The sequence below is a fragment of the Diadema antillarum genome, unplaced genomic scaffold (assembly GCF_040938485.1).
Source record: "Diadema antillarum isolate AM-2024a unplaced genomic scaffold, OU_Dant_1.0 seq00000995_RagTag, whole genome shotgun sequence".
NCBI classification, from domain to species: domain Eukaryota; kingdom Metazoa; phylum Echinodermata; class Echinoidea; order Diadematoida; family Diadematidae; genus Diadema; species Diadema antillarum.
The window spans coordinates 133,583-155,632 of NW_027271833.1; the positions used below are offsets into that span (position 1 = coordinate 133,583).

At 38.4% G+C, this 22,050-nt stretch overlaps 1 protein-coding gene across 1 annotated transcript in view; it reads left to right on the forward strand.

Moving 5' to 3' along the window:
• Positions 1 to 11,521, forward strand: part of LOC139742313 (lisH domain-containing protein ARMC9-like) — a 60,671-nt gene extending 49,150 nt beyond the window's left edge. Inside the window, exon 28 of the mRNA XM_071652890.1 lies at positions 11,469 to 11,521. Coding sequence (XP_071508991.1) covers positions 11,469 to 11,521 — 53 coding nt within the window. The remainder of the gene's footprint in view (positions 1 to 11,468) is intronic.
• The last annotated feature ends 10,529 nt before the right edge of the window (positions 11,522 to 22,050 follow it).

The window sequence follows — 22,050 nt, forward strand, 5'->3', positions numbered from 1 at the left end:
AAATGTGTTTAAAAAATCACTGCCTTGTTTTGTTCGAACTTTTCCTCATTGTTGACAGCGAGCTGCTCATCCTTTGAAGTATATACCGTCTCCTGATATCAAGTTTGGTCTGTCTGCCCTCAGCTGCCATTCCCCTTGATTCACAGAAGTTATACCTATACATGATACAAGAAATATTGAAGAAATAAGAAATGAGAAATAAAAATGGAGACATTGCACTCACAAAGTCATTTTGTGCACATCCAAAAGGCGTTTTGTGTAAAGGTATGATGGTGCCAACATTTTAATTTGAAAATGAGGGAAATTTCAAACAATCAGTATTATACTGAAAAATGCATATTACATGCAACTTCATGTGCCGAAATAATACAATGTACCTGAATCATGAAGGCCTGAATACTACTGTCAGGATATGTAGAGCATTTTCAGTTTTCATGGGGCTTGATAAAGAGATTTGAATGTCTAAACTCTTTATTAGTACATAATATAAGCCATTGCTGTACAAAACATTCCTTTCATTATGGGTAGCTTTGTGTTATGTAAATTTCAATGAATCATTTTTGCTTATAATCTTTTATGAACTGCTGCGAAGTCTTCTTTACTGATTACTATGCCATGCTTTACATTTTCTTGTTCGGTAGGATGAAGTCATTGTACAAGTATCCTCAAATGAGACATCACATCAGAATTTATCCTAAAACAATAATGACAGATTCCAACAAATCAATATATTAACATTTCAAGCTGAGAGGTTCTACACATTTCATTCTCTCTCTTAACTAGAAATTATCATACAATGTACAATGCTCACTTACTGTCTGTGTGCACTGGCTAGAATTCTCATGCTGGAGTGAGTCTCGGTCTTGAAGAAACATGGTTTTTCTCCTCTTTTTCTTCCTTTCCCTGTTGATAGAACAGATAAAATTGTCTCATCGTGCAGAAGTACAAAAGAGCAATGAGAATTTGCAAAATTACAACCAAACAGTGTAGGAACAAAATAGACATTGATGTTTAGAAGCAGGCACTTTCTTCTTGGTATTACAATAATGTTGGAACACTCTTTGAACTGCTTTCATATCCTCCCCTCTGTAACAAATTATTCCTCTATACAGTCATTCACCTTGCACATTAAAGTCAAATAATCACCAAAGTCTACGGTCTTTTCACATCGTCCTCTTCTCTCGATATTCTATTGATTTTAATCTTCATAAGCCCAAATTTCTTGAAGCAGAATCTATTTCTTTAGTCCAAATCAAATCGACTTAGGCACGGTTGACTGTTGACTGCCCATCAATCCATCACCCCCCCCCCCCCCCCACTCATATTCATATGCAGACATGTCAAATATTTTTAGTGCTGTATATATTATACAATGTACATTGCAAATCACATCCACTAGGCTCTCATGTGTCCTGCCTATTGCAAGCACTCTCAACTATGTTTCCTCATCTCCCAAATCTGGAGGTCACTGTGACATGGGGCTTGGGTAGGCCTACGGGGTTACATACAACTACACTATGGTATAGGGTGGCACACAACTTGTAAGTAGCAGAGTACTATGCAAATTCTGGTATTTAATTGGTAAGTGTCCATAAATATCATTTGTTTAAATGCATTCTAACAAGGCCAATTTGTTCTTTCCACAAACAAAAAGAGCATAAAGAATTGTTGTACTCATAGTTATGACTCCATCAAGTAAATCACTTGAATTCTAGGCCTGGGTAGCTTTCATCAACCCCTTCGACCACTTGTTTTCAACAAAAGCACTGACACATGTAAATATTTCTGCTTGGATATCCTACAGTCAGTTTGCTCATCTTATCCGTACGCTTCTTGTCTGAAATTTCAGCCTTGGTGACTATAGACCTATATTTACACACTGCATTACAAAACTTATTTACTGGCACTGTTTGATACACTACACTACAGTACCGGTACTATAATTGCAACTCTGATTACTTGTAGGTACACTGTACTTGCTACAGATATGGTTCAACTTCTCCCCCCCCCCCCCCCCCCCAAAAAAAAAAAAAGCAGCCCAACTAGATGCGGTGCGAAGTGCAGCGACTGGGGCCCTGGGCTGTGTATTAGTTACCCAAACAGATGCACTTGGCCCTTGTTCATTTCAAATTCTAGCTTTTTATTGATTAATGATACAGAGACTCCAACTCTCCCGTTTTCGACGGGAGATCTCCCGCCGAAAACCCATTTTTGCAAAATCTCCCGTTCTCCCGTTTGAGATTTAATTTCTCCCGCCCTGGCTCAATGTCTCCCGTTGGAAAGGATTTCTTACTTATTGCTATCGTATGTTGCAAAAATAAGCCTTAGATAGCACCAGAGAGCATCTATAACCCTAGGAACTTCGCGCTTCGCACACATAAACTTGGAGTCTCCCGTTTGCTAGGGGTTTCAGGCGGGAGAATCTCCAGATCAGAAGGTGCTTGGGGTTGGAGTCTCTGATGATACAGCAAGTCAACACTAAATTGCAAGATTTCAATTGATCCGTCCAAATTCCAGAACAGAACAACCTAAATAAGCAAGGTCTATTCCACCCACAGACAGAGGTTCTCCAACCTCTTTGATTCCACCTCCCTGCTCAAAGAAGGTTTTAGACGAACCCCAGGGCGCTGTAGGCCTACACCAATATCTATAACGCCACGTCTTTGTTGGGGTCGCTGATACGGTTGATTAGTTCTAGCCGTTGGACTAAAATAGTGAAATCGTAGAGCACGTACCCTGGGGCCAACTCTGAACTTTCTTTAAGACCTGCAAAAGTAGAACTTCTACTAGTACTAGAACCTCCAGGCCCTACCTAGATCTAAACCCCTAGCTAGGTCTAGAAACTAGCCCAAATTACAAATAGGCCTACAGACTACTTTATATACAATATATAGGCCTAACACAGGTCTAGACCACATCTCGAGTCTAATCAAGTACTCCTAGGCCTATTTAAAAAAAAATTACACATCAATTCAAAAATTCAGCAAGCTTTTGCATCACATGGACAGTATCAGTATCACTGCAAAATAAGTAGCCCACATGTACAGGAGAGGAATGAGGCCAAGGGGGTAGGCCTAGGCCAAGTAAAATCTAGTGGTTCTAGACTAGAGTATAGACTGTACGTAGTAGGCTACGTACATTGTCATTGTGTAAGGCGTAACGTAGGCCTATTACGAAACGTAACGGTTAGCACCTAGACTATTCATCGCCATAGCATTCACCAGCACTCTATCGATAGCTCCTAATCCTGCTTGAAAGTAGCGGATTTGGATGATGAACTTTCTTTTCAAATCATTTTCACACTTTTATAGAGTACCTTCAGAGAGTCTAGTTGACATCGACTTTTTTTTTTTTTTTTGAGCTGGCCTATAGACATAGGTCTAGAGTGCTGCCCCTGGCAGCAGAAAAAAAAGGAGCTTGCCAATGCAAGAAAAAATGCTAACACAAAAAGCTATGTGTGGGACTATAATTGATGTACTGTGTGCCCACTGAGTGTTCATGACGGCCACAACTCTTTCAGTTATAGGAAACACTTTTTTCCATTTTGCAAGAAAATTCTTATAAGAAGTAAGTCTAAGGAACTAGCTCTTTTAAATACAAGACACAATGAGTAAATAATGGGATCAAAATCGACAATTTTTGTAACTTACTCTGTTTCGAATCCCCAACGATCGCACAGCAAACCTCCACCACAGGAGAGACACAACACACTATGCATGCAAAATGCATTGAAAAATGGACAAATTGGCTAGGCTTGTCTTGCCAGTCGCTTATATAAATACAAAATACAGCAAGGGAGCTTGCAATCAATTGCATCTTGCAATTAATTGCAAGCTCCCTTCTTGCAACAGGAATTTGCGATTGATTGCAAGTTGCAATCGATCTATCTATTGCAAAGTTGCAATAGATATTTGCAATCAATTGCAACTCGACTTTCTTGCAACACCCCCTAAGATTTACTTGTTGTACTGAAAACGATTAGAATTGATTTTGTGTACATGTGACCACAAGCAAGCATTGAATACTTTAAATAAGCAAGCAACTATGCAGGACCGACAGCCATTAGTCCCCTCCAAAGGACTAGGTAAAGTAATGGAGATAAAGTGTCTTGCCTAGGGGCACAACTGCTGCAGCCAGGGGACTTGAACCAGGGGCCTTGCGATTGACAGCCCATGTTCTTATCCACTGAACCACATTAGCTCATTTTAATGACACTTTCACACATTACCATATTCGGTTCACCGGCAATCTAAAGCATTTTATTTTTATTCTAGGAAATGATTAGTGATACCATGAGGTTGTTGCGGTACATTGTGTGCTTATAACGAGTAGTGACATCTCTTGCAGTAATCTGCCCCAGTTGATTTGTCAAGTATCACTGTTGATTATGACATTTTTAACTCTTCCTGCCCTGTACTCTAAGGTCGCATATCCCAGCATGCAACGGGGAAAGATGGATCACCAAGGACAAGCAGACGACCAAGTGAGAGATTTTTTTTTTTATATATATATTTAAATCTTTTGCCTTCTGCCATGTATGACCGTGGTTTGACACAGTTAGATTGTTTTGGGGATCATATTATGAGACTTCTCTGGGTGAGGTTTGCATTCAATTTCTTAGTTGTGATGTTTGGAGTGTGATTCACATTTCCTTTACATTTCTTTGTGATTTATGGCTATTCTTTTGTCATTTCTAATCATCTCTGTGTCAGTTTGTATGGTTGGTTATCACTTTCCTCTAGTTGGGGACCCTATCCTGATTGCTTTCATATTTCTGTCTTCACACAAATGCTTCCCATGTTGATCATGTGACCAGGTGGTACTTCCCATCATTCAACAGAGAAGGTTGCGTCTCCCTTGGCTAGCCGGCGTCAGAGTAAGGGAAATTTGCTGTGACTGTGAATGCACCGTACTGACACTTCTTCCTTTTTGAAGTTTTCAAGTGCTCCTATGCGTAGATACACCTATAGATGTTGTGCACACCTATTTCATTTATACTGTGGATCACATTATTGCAGACAGTGTGTCCTTGCATCAGGAACCAGTATTTCCAAAGGACATTTCTGTGTAGATCTGACATTTGAAACCTTAAAATCTACGAAAAGTACATGTAATGGTTCTTGTCTCAGTTTTGAATGCCTTGTCTGGTCAGGCACACTGTTTTTCTGTACTCTTGATACACCAGGCACCAGAAATTGATAATGCACCCCCCCCCCCCCCCTGGAAAAGCAAAAACAAAAACAAACAAAACAAAACAGAAAACAAGGAAAAGGAGAAAGAAATTAACAGCTTCACCCTATTTTAACTGGACTATTTGAGACCAAGTTTTTACTGAGGGTAAATTGACCCCCCCCCCCCCCCCCCTTCAGATCTCGGCCACTGATGGCATGATTGCCGCAAAATTGAGCCTGAACATAGAGGTGGATGTCAACAACAGGATTACACAGTCATATACTATGAAAATAGTAATTTTCTATTTTTAGTAAATTAATTATGCAAATTTATGCATGAAATCATATTTTCACCTGTAACTGCATTAAAAAGACTGAAGGATTGCTAAATCTTTGTGTCAGAATTCCTCAAGACACATTAAACAATTTTCTTGCAAAAAAAACAGGACAATCAAAATTAATTTCTTCTTTTTATTGTTTTGTTAATTTCTTATGTATTTTATTGTTTTTTCGACCTTTGTTTTCTATTGGGTTTTTTTTGTTGAAATTTGTTACAGGCACTCTTTCAAGCATATTTACATTAGAATTGATTAATTTCAATCATTTAAAGTTGAAATAATCAAATTTATGTCAATTTAACAAAAAAAACCCCACATAATTTGCATTGGATTTGCACAAGATATCATGAATTTGAGCTGTTTTCGGGTTGACATGCATGTGCAAAACATTATGTAACTTCAGAACGGTGTACCCAGCCGTCGCAAATTTGGTCTCAAAATATCCAGGAGACTTCAATGAAAAAAGTAATGAAACAATGCGGCAAAATCTTTGCGTGTTGCAGAATAGTGACGCGAAATGTCAAGGGGGGGGGGGGTCAGTTGGAATAGGGTTATTAAGTAACACTTTTGATGCTCTTGAATATGTAGAATAAAGGTCATCGAATGATAACAACATACATGTATGTTGTACATGTAGAATGCAAGTACATTCAAGATGCACTGTGCCGGAAGAGGTCGCTGAATTGTAGTCATACATGTCTCTCTGATGTCCAAATCGATGGATGACACTTCAAAGACCAACTTGAAGGTGTTTCCACTGTGGATTTTCCAGTTCTGCACTTTATATTGCCTTCTTTCCACCATAACCTTCTACGTATTTGACTTTCTTCATTTCATCATGTACATACTCCTGAATATTGTAGAAGGTGTCATCTTTGTCCCTATTTTGATTCACAAGTCTTCCATAATTATTTGTATTTAATGCGTATGTCTCTGTCAGCTGTACGTGATGCAATTTAGTCCTTGTACTCTCACGAGAAAGACCGAGTCACTGGCAATGAATGCTAGCTATGCTATTAACCATCTTGTAATTCATCCATGGATGGAATTCTTGCTTTCTCCATCCAAATAGGTCGCACATCCCATCATGCATCTGAAAAGGAAGTGGCATCTGAAAAGGAAGTTACAACATTGCAGAGCAAGCCAGCGAGTAAGACCTCCAACAGTTTGGTGTGACTTCAACCTGCACATTAACAAAATGTAGCAATCCATGTGTTACGACACAATTACAATCACTGCTTCTCTGGCCTCACTTCAAACAGTTGATTGGTAGTTTTTTTTTCCATTCCCCATATTTTCCACTTAGAAGCTTACCTTGTGCACTATTTACACCTTTTACCATTCACACTTTTGTCATGTTCATACTCTTGAATATGGTAAGGTGTCATCTTTGCTCCCTATTTTGATCCACCACACTTCCATACTAAGTGTAGCATTTCTGTACATGTCTCCATGAGGCGTAATCTGTGTAAGTGATTATAGTCCTAGACCTTTCACAGGATAGACAGTCCGTGCCAATGCTATTGCCGTTGATCCATGCAATCCATGCCTGCCTCCATCTAAACAGGTCGTGCATCCCACCATGCATCTGAAAAGGAAGTGACATCATTGCAGAGCAAGCCAGCGAGTAAGACCTCCAGTGGTTTCGTGTGATCTGACTTCAACCAGCACATTAAAAGTTTAATATGTAACATGTATTGTAATCACAGATTCCTTATCTCACTTCAAGCAGTAGACTTTTTTTTCTCCTCCCCCCCCCACATGTTTTAAGTTGTAGCTCATGTTGTGCACTATTCACACCTTGTGCTGTTTAACAACATTTTTCTCCTGTTTGAATTGTAAAATTCAGCAAAAATGCATCATATTTTCACCACCAAGTTATCCTTTTTCTTTGCAGTTTGTATAGAGGAAAAAAAAGCAATGTTTGTACCCTTCTAATTAAAGTTTCCATTTAAGTGACATTTTGACAGAAAGTGTGACAGGCGTAAAGTGTGCATTAACAGTGTCATCTTTCTCAATATAATGTGCGTGCCTAACCATGTTTTCTGCACACCAGCTACCAATCTGTCTGCATTCAATGCAGGTACATGTACTATTAACCCGTTGAGGACGGACTGATTTTGCTACAACATGCATTTCCCATAGACACCAACCCGAGTATACTCGGGACTCGTCTTCAACGGGTTAACAATATCATTTCAAGATATTTTGATATTTTGAATGTATTGTGTATGTATATTATGTAGTTTGTGAGAAGTGAATTGGATGCTGTGTATTGAATTTCAGGATAAGTGTAGGCCTTCATAATTTGTTGTTGGCATTAGCTGGTTGCTGTTATTTTCTCTCTTTTTTTCTCTCTTTTTTTTTGTTTCACCATGCTGTGCAGAAGTTTAATGACCACACTTTGATAACTTTGCCTTTGGTATGAAAAATGAACTGATTTTCTTTTCCATTGAGGTGCAGGAACATGCAAGATTGTTTTCATCTCACTCTTTTTAACATGCAGAATGTATTTAAAAGTCAAATGTTTCATGAAGGTACATATTTATTGTGATACATGGAGGGTACTTGTGTGTCTAAGTACTCACACTGTTGTCCATCACTATGTGTATGCTCTGATAAAGTATTTAAGATCATTAGTATAAAGACCCTGGTACAGATGTTTTTTACATTTTTTTAATGTTTTTTTTTCCTTCCCCCCCCCCCCAAAAAAAAAAAGAAAAAAAAGGGAGAGATCTTTCTCTACATGTGATTCCTACAATGTGTATTCTTTGGAAATGTGCATGTTACAGATTTGAAATGTAACATGTCACAAGTCCTCAGGATCATGTGCTATCACAATGACACTGCCATTTCTTTGTGGTCTGTCCCTCATCCGGCCACGTAATCATGTCGGACTTCCCACCATGCAACTAGGGAAAGGAGGTGGCATCGTTGCACGGCAAAGCCACACAGATTAAAGTACTCTATGAAAAGCCACTCACCAGTTGTTTCATACCGCCTTTAACCCTTTCTGTATGAATTTGAGTCAAATGTTCACCAATTTCACACACCTACTTGTGGACAGGAATTAATGTGGCATACAGAAGGTCGCATGTCTCTTTATTTTCTGACAAAAGGATGTTAAAGCTGCCATGATCTGGGAGCTTAGAGTTGCCCACACACGTATCCCCCACAATTGTTCTTTTGGAATCTTCTTGATTCTAATGTGTGATGTGTTGGCAGCCTGGCATATGCTAGAGATTACTGGGGAAATCTATTCAATGCACCCATATCCCCCGTCTTTTTCTTCTGCAATCAAACTCAAACAAAACAAAACAAATCAAACAAAACAAAAGAAATAATTGTTCTTTGTCTGCCATGATGAGTGGTCACTGGTGAAATACATATATAGCCAGTCATCCTGTGAAATCCCTTCCGTCTCTGATCCCAGCTGTCCAGCTTAAAATGTATTTTGTGATATGATGACTTCACAGGATTTTTTCATCACTTCAAATGCATTAATTGTGCCAAATTGAATGTTCCCTAAAGACCGTTCCTAAAATAGTTTCCACTGACTCCAACCTTTTTGTTTGTATAGGAAGCATTGCTGTTCAGACAGATGGACAGATGTTATAACATGAACATGTGTACAGATTACTCTCATACATTGAAATCATTGCTTGAGATGAAAACTGTGAAAAGGCTTATTATGTCTTTTTGCGACTCTCATGATGAATAATAGAATGAATGATAGGATACCCTCAGAAATATCAGTACATACATGTACACCTATTTACAGGTTTAGTCCTCTTCTTTGTGTAATTCCTTTTGGCTTCCATCCTCTTCCCTCCCCCATAAAGAGAAATGAAGACTGAAAATAAGACGATCAAATTCTTCATGGTGATCTTGCTGTCATGATTATCTCATTTGGTTCATACCACTTTTTGCTGCCAATATGGAATCAGGTCAGCCTTCCCATAATGCAACTGATGAGAAGGAAGTATCACCACTGCATATCAAGCCGCAGAGTAAGACATGGCTCACTCAGTGTGAAGTCACCCTGCACTTTGAGTTTGATTCAGAGTGAATCTGTGGAATCACAGTTGATGCCCCCTACACTTTATTTTGTAATGGAGTGAGAGCAGTTGTTACTAATTATGTGCTTGAATCTGTGAATAGGCACTAGTTTCTACACTCTTTCACTTCTGCCCCCCACCTCCCTGCAGTTCATTCCTCTTTTAGTTGAAGTGTTTTTTGTCCTGTGGTCCATTTCATAAAGTCATCAATTTAAAGTCTTTATATATATCTCAGAATGGCCAAAGTTGCTGAAATGTAGCTGTAAGAGACTTTCAGAGAGATGTAAAATCCATTTCATGTAGTCTCTCATAAGTGTGTCTTATGAGCAAAACATCTCTCATGAAGACTTTCATTAAATGGACCCATACTCCTTTCTTTTCTCTCTTTTTTTGTGTGTGTGCAAAACTCTAATTTTTCCCTCTTTCCCTCTTCTAATATTGTAATTCTTAAGATCCCTCTGAGATATTGCTGTGTGAATTTAACTCGTTGCAGATGATTTGATTTTGCTAGAGAACAAAATGCTCTCTGGTTGTCTTACTCCGAATAAACACATTACCAGATTGGAATAGATTTCAGTATATTCCAAGATGATACTACTAGCCTGCCCTTTGATTGAAATGAAAGCGCTACACAATTGTTCAGAGATTTGTGCTGCAAACATGCATACCAAACCATAAATATGTGACTAGCTCTTCACTGACCAATTTCACCCCAGTGTCTAACTTGCTATTTTTAGTGGCGTTGGTACTAGGATGAAGAGAAAAATGTCTAATGCACTTTTTGTGTCCTTGTGTGGTTTTGGGAGACTGAAAAAGATATTTATTTGTCTGTGTGTGACTGTGTGTGATGTGGCTCGTGCTGCAGAGAGCGTGGGCGAATGATGACAGTCTGAGTTTTTGTTCAAAGAAAGACAACTCCAGGTAACCATGATGTCAATCCAGTTCCTATGACAACCACTTGTCATGCATGTTTCACATGGCTGTACGGGTCTAGATCCGGTTATCATGATCAGACCATAGAAAAGCTTCTTTCTTCAGAACAAGTTGTACCATGTATGTGTTTGTAAACACACACATGCAAATTATTACTAGTACATTATATAATATGGATCATGCTGATTTTTTTTCTTTGTTTTGTTTTTGGTTTAGTTTTCAGCATAAAAACTACTGTGTTATAACTAAGATTCTAAGCTGCTGTATGCAAGCGTTTTACAGCAGTGAACTATGTGAAGGATGACTCTCAAACATTATGCAGGAACACATAGAAGAGTTTTTGTGCTTCTGTCACAAAGGATTGCCAGAAGCATTGTATGTCTGTCTGTCCTCACTCTGCATATATTACCCACTGGTTCGTGCAATAATTCACTTATTTGTACCATGAACAATAAAGGATGACTGTATGCACTTGAATATTACCTTATCTTCTAAACCTTTACTCTACAGTTGCCTGCTTTAAGTTTTTTATTTACCATCATTTCCCATGTTGGGATAGAACCAGCTAGTTTTCATGAGATATACAGCACTGCCAAGCCGAGAATCTTCTGTCACAATGTGACCTTAAAATTGAAATCATCTTCCAGAAATTCCATTGATCTGATCATGAAGTCAGAAATCTTATCTAGCAACTTTTGGTTGGTTTGTGATCCAAGATCACATCAATTATGTTCAATTACTGTAAAGCAAGAAATTTTTGCTTTATGCAATTTTTGTGGATTGCAGCCAACGGCCTTTTTAGTTTCGCGAATTGTGCCTCTGGCATTCAATGCATATCATGTAGACAAGAACTTTCACCTGTATGAAATGTTGCAAATCTTGGCTCTTGTGAATTGCGGGAAATTAAAATGCGCTCGAAAATTTCTGGTTTTACCTTATGTCATACCTTTATCTCTCTCTGTCTCCAGGTGCAGCCTCAAGAAGACAAGGTAGCGCGGGATCGGCTGGGAGGAACAAGTGAATACTAGATGCATGCTGCTGAATCAGAGTGAATTATCTCCAGCAATCAATGGTACAGGGTTCACTCCTTCAGCTAATGCATGCCATGGTAGTAAAGTCAACTGCCACTGGTTAGCATTCTGAGAGTTGAGCATGGTGTGATTCTATGATGAGGGAACTTTTGAAACCTGTAACACATCTATAAGTGTGCCAAGTAAATTTGGCATGATGACTAAAAGTACTATGTGTGTCAGTGTGTACATATGATTCTCCTTGTAAATTGCAGTTGAAATAAGAATTTGATACTTATTATTCTTGGGCTTTGTAAGGCCTTGATAAGACATAAAAACATGAATGTGCAGAAATTATAATTATGTTTGTGTGTGTGTGTGTGTGTGTGTGTGTGTGCGCGTGTGTACATTTGTGTTTATGTTTTAGAAATAGAATGCTCCTTTGCTTTTCGTTGTATTTGTGTAGAAAGATAGTAATTCATTGAATAGGAAATCAATTCATTATACCTTTCCTAAAGAGGCCAGGGAAAGGAATGACTGAACAGTATGTATGACAGTGGAAGGAACATAAGGCTACCGACCTACTTACAATCATGTCAAACAGAAATAGAAACAAGACTAACTCTTCGAGTCCCTATTCACTAAATAGCATTTATTTCCTTGAGCTGTTTATAGGCATTTGATTAGTTCCCTTCTAAACCTGGCCATAATGTTCAATGAAACACTCCCATTCACATGCAACAGTGTGAGTGTCCCACATAATTGATCATCGTGACATCACTGAGATAAAGATATGCAGTTCTGTACATAGGGTATACAGACTCCCTCTCCATTGAGCGTTGCATAGTTTCAGATCATCTATGCCAGTCCGTGATGAGACCACCCTTGCAGAATGTGCGGACTGTCCAACAGAAAAGCACTGCAGGGGTTAAGAAGTAAACTCGGCCATAGAAATCCAGAATTTAAAAACTTGTACCTGCACTGCTGGATACTGCCACCCTAGACCAAATTGTACAGTAGATGTCATACCTTTAAGATTTAGAAACCAAGAGGTAGTTAGAATGTGTTTATGAAAATATGTTGCACTTTTGTATCATAGACTAAAGCAAAGTTTCCACAGTGCTTTGGCATATGTGTGGATCCATTACTGTTTGTTAAGTGCCGTGTAGTTTGAATTTTCCCCCATCAGCAACATCAAGCTGTATGCCTAGCATTATTTTGAAGCAGTAGATCTACTAATGGTTTCATAATTATGATACACATTGGATGTCATCCCACTTTAAGAAAGACTTGTTGACGTCCCTAAAATGTGAATTCATGCAATTCCTTTTACTAAGCCTTGAACCAGATTGATGAGACGATGTGAACCAATGAACTTTCCTTCAGAACAGTACCATTGGTGATTACAAACTGTCAAGCCTTGAATTTTGTAGTACTAAACAAATAAATTCCAAATGAAACTGACTTGTTACAGGTATGTAGCTGTAAACTATGACATCAATGTTAACCCGTTAAGGACGGACTGATTTTGCCACAACACGCATTTCCCATAGACACCTGCCCGAGTTTACACAGGATTCGTCCTGAACGGGTTAATGTCAATATGATTGTGTACATGTAATAGTCATTGTCAAATTTGTTGTACAAATTGTAGGTACAGTATTGCTATTTTCATAAAGTTCAGTAGAGTGAGTCGACATAGATGCATGAAATATTGCACCTTGAAGAAATATGATACACTATATAATTATTCATACTAAATATTTGTATCAGTGGATGTAAGTTAGAGATATGGTGCATCTACAGCCAGCCAGTTGCTGTATATATTATTTTTGAAGTGATTAATCTGCCCTGATTCATATTCTGTAGTTCTTTGTGTAGAACTGGGATATTTGAGATATTTCTTTGCCTGTGCATAGTTATAATGGTGCATTATGTATTCAAATAGTTTGTGATTTGCTGTACAGGCGGTTATGATGAAATGATGTAATCTGATACAGAGCAATGGAACTCACCATGAACTGCAATGTGAAAATTGTACAGATTATATATCATGTATATACATGTATGTGTAGGAAAACCCAGAACAAAGTTTGTATGTACAGTTGGATGAGACAGCGTCATAAGTTATCTTATGAATGCAGAGTTATTACATAGTAGTGTACATGTACTTTTCCCAAAGCCTACTGTTGCTGTAGTAATTTCTATGTCAGTCTTAATTCAATGTGCATTTACTGGTATTAGTACAGTGTAGTATGAAATTTAATTTGTCAGTTTTGTTAATAGGATTTTCATTGAAAATGGTAGCTATTGATAGTCTATCCATATTATTGTTATGTTCAATGTTTCTGTCATTTGTTTGTGACTCATTTGCTCTCATATGTAGGAATTTATCTTCGTTTAATGCATTATTTGTAGTCTTAAGATATAATAGACATAACTTTTACTCATTTATATTTGTCTTTTCTTTCACTCAGACGTTGGACAAATCTTTCATATGCTGTTAATAATGTGTGCATCATATTCGTTTTCATCACCTCTTGGGCGTATTTACACTTTTGCTTTTTCACTGTACATTGTTGAGATATAATATACAGCTGACTAAAACTTTAAAGATTATATAATTTCAGTTCCTTTTGTCATTCTATTTAATAGGGGAGTTGAGAGTGTAATTGTAAATGATGATTCGGCATACAATACAGTGTTCTTGCACTTAAACATATTCATTTATTTGTGTATTACTATAATAGATTATGATGTTGTACAATGTGTCATTCCGAGACAGAGCTTTGCCATTTTGTTTTGATTTCAGTTTATATTTCTTTGTTCGCTAGCTTTATTCTGTTACATGCTGTTCAGAGACTATGGAACACTTTGTCATCAATATTAAGGAGAAGGTACATGTAATGGATGTAAAGTCCACAGCATTTTATCTTCAGGGTTATAAGGCAGGGTGTATTCATATTGAAAGGAATGAATATCAGATAAAAAAAGAACATGAACGGGCATTGGTTTGTATCCCCGTTTGTTCTCAATATGAATATCAAAATATATCTGTTGTTGAACCAAATACAAACATTTAAATGACTTTCCACACAAAATAAACAACATGAATTCTTAGCGATGATGTAGTAATTGATGGAAGTGATAAGAATAATGTGTTTTCATGTTGTCATCCCCAGCTGTATTCTAGTTGTGTAATTGTACATCAGTTAGAGAAGATTAACTTATTACTTATGTGTACTGCTTGAGATTATCAAAAAGCTTCAATGCCTAAAGTTGATTTTGATTTAATATTGTGTACAACTTTGCTGATTTTCTATGTGTGCTTCTAATTAGGTCAAAGTGAACATACACGTCCACATGGTAGATGTGTGTAATAGTGTGTACAGAGCTATTTTCCCGTCCATCTTCAAGTACAGAAGCGACTAAATAGCCATTTTCTTGCTCCTCCATATATTATACAGATTCTAGATTACTGTTTATCTGTTTGTTTATTTCTCGCACTGTATGCTATACTTGTAGTATGATACATTTCAAGTTTATTTTCTGATTGCGGTTTTGGTGTGTATGAAACATGGTTAATGGTATTCAATCTCAGGCACTCTGCATAATGTGTTCAGATGAAATTGAGGACATTTTTGTGAATTCTGAATTGTTAAGGGTTGTCTGGTTGAGGACAATGCAAATGAATAAATCAAAAGAAATGGATGAGTTATGACATTATACCAAGTACTGAACTTGTGTTCTCTGTTGTACCTGACCTTCATGATATCTAATACATATTCTATCTCTTTGTAGTTGTGTTGTCTTTGTACAAATATGATACATATTTACACACCGTATACATAAATAGCTTCATTCTACAGCACTGTATAATCTTAAACAGAGCCAGTTGACAACCTGGGCAGAATCACCAGTTTCTCCAAATAATACTTTATTTTATTCTAGATTTTCCCTACTCCTTTCATTAAGGATAATTATTAGAACAGAGGGAAAATCAAGTTAGATTGTTTGACAAGACTGTCCACTGAACTAGACATTTGAATGTGGTCGATGTTGTTAGAAATCAATGTTTGTTAAGTTATTTTTGTTTTTGTTTTTTGTTTCGGTTTTTATTTTGTTTAGTTTTGTTCTGTTTTAGGCGTGAGAAAAGCTTGTCCGGTGTGTGAGAGTGAAAAAAGCCCTCGAGACGGGAGTCTATAGAGCGTCGTGTCTCAGGCTCAACAAACAAAGGCAACTTTGATACATTGTACCTGCAAGTATGGAGGTCCTCCTTGATCCTATGAGCGCTATAAATGGAGCAAGACTTGCATGTTATTGTATACTGATGTCATCAGTCGTTATAGACATACATGGCTCGTTAATCATACAGGCCATTAATCAGAAAAGCGCTCGTGCAGAGCCATACATTTAATAGCGATAAGGTTTGATATTTCCGTCACATTATATGCCGTAGCCAGACTGCTCAGATATTTTGCAGTGCGCAGACACAAGATTGTTGATGGCCATCTGGTTTTAATGACTCCTCTTGTGCACTTTCATCCAACTGGAACATCACTCTTCTCACAGACACTGCAAATTCAATACAAGCTTCACAACCATTGTCTTTACTCGTTTGATATGGGCGCGTTGGTACATGTAGTTCAAATGTTTTATTTTGTTATTGTTTTTCACAAAAGCATTAAAGACGTGTTGAAAAAAAAAAAGAAGAAGTAATAGTTCTCTGTGTGAATCACGGATCAACGTACCTGCTGCGAATGTCCGGGTGTGAATGCATACACGATGTAGCTAGGAACTTGACAACGTCATGCACTCGGACAACAATGCGCTGTGTCAACAATGCGCTGCTAGCGTTGACATTGAAATCTCGTATTTGACTTAACCAGGCGTTGGGTGCAAGTACACACCTGTCACACAAGAAAGGTTGCTAAGCAACTACATGCGGTTGAACATACGGCACCGTTTTGCTCTTTGCAGTTCCGCTGCATGTAATTGTTCACAACCCGATATCAAGTGATTTTTCCTATCTGTCTTCCAGTAAGGTGATGGCAGCAAATGATTTTGTGTAGAATATTGATGACAATTTTTGGATTTGTAAGTAATTTGATATTAGAAGCGTGCGAAAACTGGTCTTGACTTATCAAACGTCTTTGCTGGAGAAACGGTCCGCACAAAAAATGTTCGCGCCACCGAAGAAAGGAGCAGTGAAGCAGACGACAAAGAAAGACCATGGTAAGAAATTATTGAAATCGTTCTATCTGATTGCGTTCTCCATCGTGCTCTGCTGAAATCATTGTCTCGAGTAACGAGTGCTACGGAAAAAAAAAAGGGAAAAAGAAAAGAAAACACCCAATTGTGTTTTCACACCGATTTTGACGTAAAAATTCTAAATACATTATATGTACTCCCAATCCTCACCTGTTTTGTACTGTAATGGAAACGAGTTGTGGAAAGCTATGCTTTCATCCTTTCATTATACCCCCGCCAAACGAAGTTTGAAGGGGGTATATAGGAATCAGCGGACGGGCGGTCGGGCGGTCGGTCGGGCGGTCGGTCCGTTGCAAATCTTGCGTCGCGAACTACTTCCTCAGTTTTCAACCGATTCCCATAAAACTTGGCACAGATGTGTGCCTTGGGTTGTAGATGTGCAAGACGTATTTTTTGACAGTACCCAAAAGTACGTTGCCATGGTAACGGCATATTATGGGCAAAAATGGGTACAAATCTTGCGTCGCGAACTCCTCCCACAGTTTTTGATCAATTTTTATGAAATTAGGTACAGATGTTCATCTGAATATGTTAATGTGCAAGACACATATTTCCGCAGTGGCAAAAAGTGCGTTGCCATGGTAACGGCATGTTATTGGTAAAATATAGGGCAAAATGCTTCATGGCAAAACTGCTTCATCAGTGTTCTTCCAATTCTCATGGAATTCATATTGAATGTTTGTCTTAGGATATAGGTCAGCGTGACACATTTCTTGACAGTGACAAAAAGTATGTTGCCATGATAACAGCTCACATATTATGAGCCAAAATGATGGAAAATTTTGTGTTGCAAACTACTTCCTCAGTTTTTGCCCAATTTCCATGAAACTTGGTACAGATGTGTGCCTTTGGTTGTAGATGTGCAAGACGCATTTTTCGACAGTACCCGAAAGTACGTTGCCATGGTAACGGCATATTAATGGCAGAAGATCAAGGAAAGATCTTGCGGATTTAACTACTTCCTCAGTTTTTTGACCAAAGCTTATGAAATGTTGTTTTGACCAAAGCTTATGAAATGTTGTTTGGCGGGGGTATAACCAGTTGCTGTAGCGACATTTCTAGTTTTATCAGTAATCGTGATAGAGATATGTCACCTGGGAACAAATTCCATTTTAAAAAGAAGTTGCTATGACAGCAACTCTTGCTGCAATGGCAAATGTCATGGTAATTGAAAAAACAAAAAATCCTGCTTCTTGATTGGCTGTTGCTACGAGATGCTACTATCGTATGGAAACATCTTTTATGGAAATAATATAACCTTTATACTCTGACTACTTTAATGGGAAGGTCATAAATTTTGTCAACATTGAATAGCATATTTTTTCATCGCCAAAATATTCTCAATTCCCTTGGCAATTGTACTAAAATGATGGCAATTATTGCCTAACTAGTATAATTATGATGACATTGGATACTTGTGATATTTATGACTGTAATGATATTACAGTCATAAATATAGATATTGATGATGATGATGATAATGTTGATATTGATAATGATAAATATGATTATTAGGTACTGTTAAAAGCATTCTATAGCAGTCTTTCTTTTTTTTTAATCAACCTGCAAATACAACCCACCTTATAAGTTTCCGACTTCCAGCTAAACGAAATATTCGCTAAATTAGTGACATTCATTTGATTGTTCGTTTGTTTCGTATACTTTAGCTCTTAAGTCTTCGTACAACACGTAATCGTGTTCCTATAACATACAAAAGTATTCAATCGTCGCCTTAATTGTTTTGTTAACTAAATATCAAGTGCAGGACACAAGTTTGTTTCTAGCTGACTCGGAAATATTCTTGTTTCGAAACACCTTTGATACCTTGCGAAACGGGCTCACTTCAATACATAGCAGAGACCGGTTTAGCATAGTATATAAATGACATGGCATTGCATTCCTCGTTGACAACCGGTTTACCTGACTACCACAGAGCATATGCCTGAGGTTTGTAAAAGACAGTTGAGATACATTGCCAGTTTTACTACTACGCAAGAATATCGATGCACTATTCTAAGAAAAAAAAAAGGCTGATTATCAAACAATCGTTAGTATTATACTGTAGTACATTTGGGACATTCCCATTTGAAGACATTGGTATGCCAGCATATTGAACATTGCACACTGGATTTGATTTGCACGAGACTCGGAGTACGAAACTCGGCGTAATCAATGCGTGTATAATGTTATTGTTTTAGAGACGAAAATAAATCACAGAACTATGAACCGACTCATGTGTACCAACTCAAATCAAAGAGATTACAATAAATGGTGCACTAACTAGATCAGTTCTTCACCGATCATCCTACTCGGCTGTCTTCGAAATTCTTACTTCTCCTTTGGCTTCGTATCCGGGTGACGAAAATCGAGTTGTCAAATATGCGCCTGAAATGAGTCGCGGAATAAAACGGTGCACAGCACAATAGATTAACAAACATCGCAATGTCTAAAGTCTTGTTGTTAAAGACGGGCACAAAATATTCTCTGTCTCACTCTTTCTCTTTCTTTCTTTCTTTCTTTCTTTCTTTCTTTCTTTCTTTCTTTCTTTATCTTTACATCCGTCCACCAATCAGTCTATATATGTCTGTCTATCTATCTATCTATCTATCTATCTATCTATCTATCTATCTATCGTACCTGTCTATCTATCTGTCTACCTATCTCAATTTCTCTCTCTCTTTACATGTTTCTCGTATTTTGTTTTCTATCTTCCCTCAGATTCTCTCCTTCTCATTGCACTCCCTTTGTGTATGCATGGTGTATTATATGCGTACAACGTGAACAAGAGTAGTAGATGTGCACTGACGCTGTTCTCTAAGCGCAGACCCGCTAGCCCGATCGACCTGATGTAATTCATAATATGGGGCATTCCTTGCACGTGTTACTTTGTAAGTCCATATGGGTATTATCCACTTTCCCAATCTCCATATTTACAATGAAAGCGAGAAAAAATACTGAAAATGTAATGGAGGTGTATTTAGAATATGTGCGTTATGGTCATGAAATGTACACTGTATAGTGACCAAAAAAAAAGTTAGTTGATATCATTATTCATGACAGTAAACGTTATGACACGAAACTGTAATATTACAACGGTTTTGTCAAACTGTGTTCGTTTTTCATTTTTATCTCTAGCTTCCGTCGAACATGTGGACGTCAAGGCTCTCATCAAGGACTTCAAAGACTCGTATCGACGCCTCGACGACTATGTGGCCAGGGAAAAGAAAGGCAGGGATGATTGGGACAAACATTCGGCTCAAAAGATCCAGAATGGGGCACTTTCTTCCAGTGACGATTCCACTCTACAAAAAGAGGAGGCAACAGCGACCTCTCCGCGCGTCGGCAAGCAGCAGCCGAAGACGGACTCGGGTACCGTTTCAAAGGACAAAGATGGATCGATTGTTGATGTGAAAAGATCGGGCAATTTCGGAAACATCTACGATGACGAAAATAGCTCGGAAACAGTCAGCCAGGGGGTTGTCGGCCCGAAATTGCCCGACGATGTATCGCTTCTACTGGAGAGCTATCCCAAAAAGTTCCACGAGCTGCGCAAAGTCATGGAGGACATGAAAGTTAGGCACGCCAAATCCGTTGCTAGGTTACAGCAGAAAATGAAGAAGGACGCCAGCAGGCGGGAGGCTGAGGCCAGGGAGGCGGCGAAGAGGAACGTGCAAGAGGAGACGGAAAAACTGAGGCGGAGCCTGAAGCAACAACGCACCAAATCCCTTCAGGCTTTGGAGAGTGTGAAAATGGAGAGGCAAAAGTATGTCATCAATGCTTTTTTTTTTGTTTTGTTTTGTTTTTTGTCAGTTATGGTATCCTTCCTCAAAGAAGTGTTATTTTAAGCTATGTACTGATAACTTAAATACGCTTTATTTATTTGGCTTACTTTGTTTGTTCATGCATTTGCCCTGAAAAAAAATCACAGTAAACATTATACATTTTTTTCAAAAAAAAAAAAAGGTTTCAAACTTTATGAGTAAGTGAGTTGTTTGTTCGTTTATTTTTTTGATGGAAACTACCATACAATGTTCATTAAAGGGCTTCGCATAGATAAAGGAGCCACGTTTGCAATGGTGTGAAAAGATTGCAATCTTCACTACAATTTTTGTGATTTTTTATGATGTGCAGACGATGAAGATGGAGATTGGTGAACTAATTATCCCCTCCCCGTTAGATTACGATTTTCCCTTATGAGTGCTTTCTATTCAATTCATGTGAGTTATGAGAATGCATGTTCTTTACACTTTTTCAATAAAACTTCTCGGTTTGATAACACCGGCCCAACGTAAGTCCTATATCTTATTCATTCATCAATTTTGATTAAATACTGGTGGCATACATCTCCAGACTTTTGTTGTTCCCTTGCCCTTAAAATCAAAGAATCATCGGGCAATTGAAAGTTGTATTTTCTCCTCTGCCATTGCTATCGATATCAAGACATGCCTGTTCCTTTTTTCTTACAGACTCATCGACTCACAGGCGAAGAAAAACCGAACTCTTCGACAAAGTGAAAACAAAATGGCTGAGTTGCAGAAAGCTTTAGATAATGTGAAGAAACAGCTTAGCAAGTCACAGCGAGAAAAGGAGGCCAATGAAAGGGGAAAGGTTGCACAGCGCGCCAAAGCTTCAAAGGAAAAGAAGCGCGCCGACATACTGCAAAGAGATATTAAGGCTTTACAGTCAGGTATCGAATCGGTTAGACTCCTAAACGAGCAAAACGAAAGCATTACGCAGCACGACTATGATGTACTGCATTGGAAATTTCGCGCCATCGTACAAGTGGTCAGAGAAATCGAGTCTATCGATACGCCACCCGACTTGGGGAAAACGCCATCTTTAAAAGATGTAGTGGATTCGCGTAATAATGCGCGTCGTCGTAGAGCCCCCACACGACTTCCCGCGATTGGTTACCAGCAAAATGTTCCCGGAACCAAACGCAGTGTGCCCGTTGGAAGGGCAGGAGTGTACAAACGCACTGCAGCACAAAGGAGAGTCATTCATCAGATCCCAAGAAGAGCAAATAGACCATCGGAAACCTCAGGTATCAATAATAGAAGTGACATGCTAGCCCTCACTCTTCCTAAGAGCTCAGGTAATGGGAGCAACTCCTCGACAACATTTTCTTCAAACTCTCGAAAATCGTCCCCGAGTAAAGCGAGTACGTCCTCAACAAGTTACAAGAAAAACCGCGGTCAACAAAGCAAAACGAACGAAAGTGTCAGGGCGCCCTCATCGTCTGCGTCCATACCTAGTGCCGACGATCGCA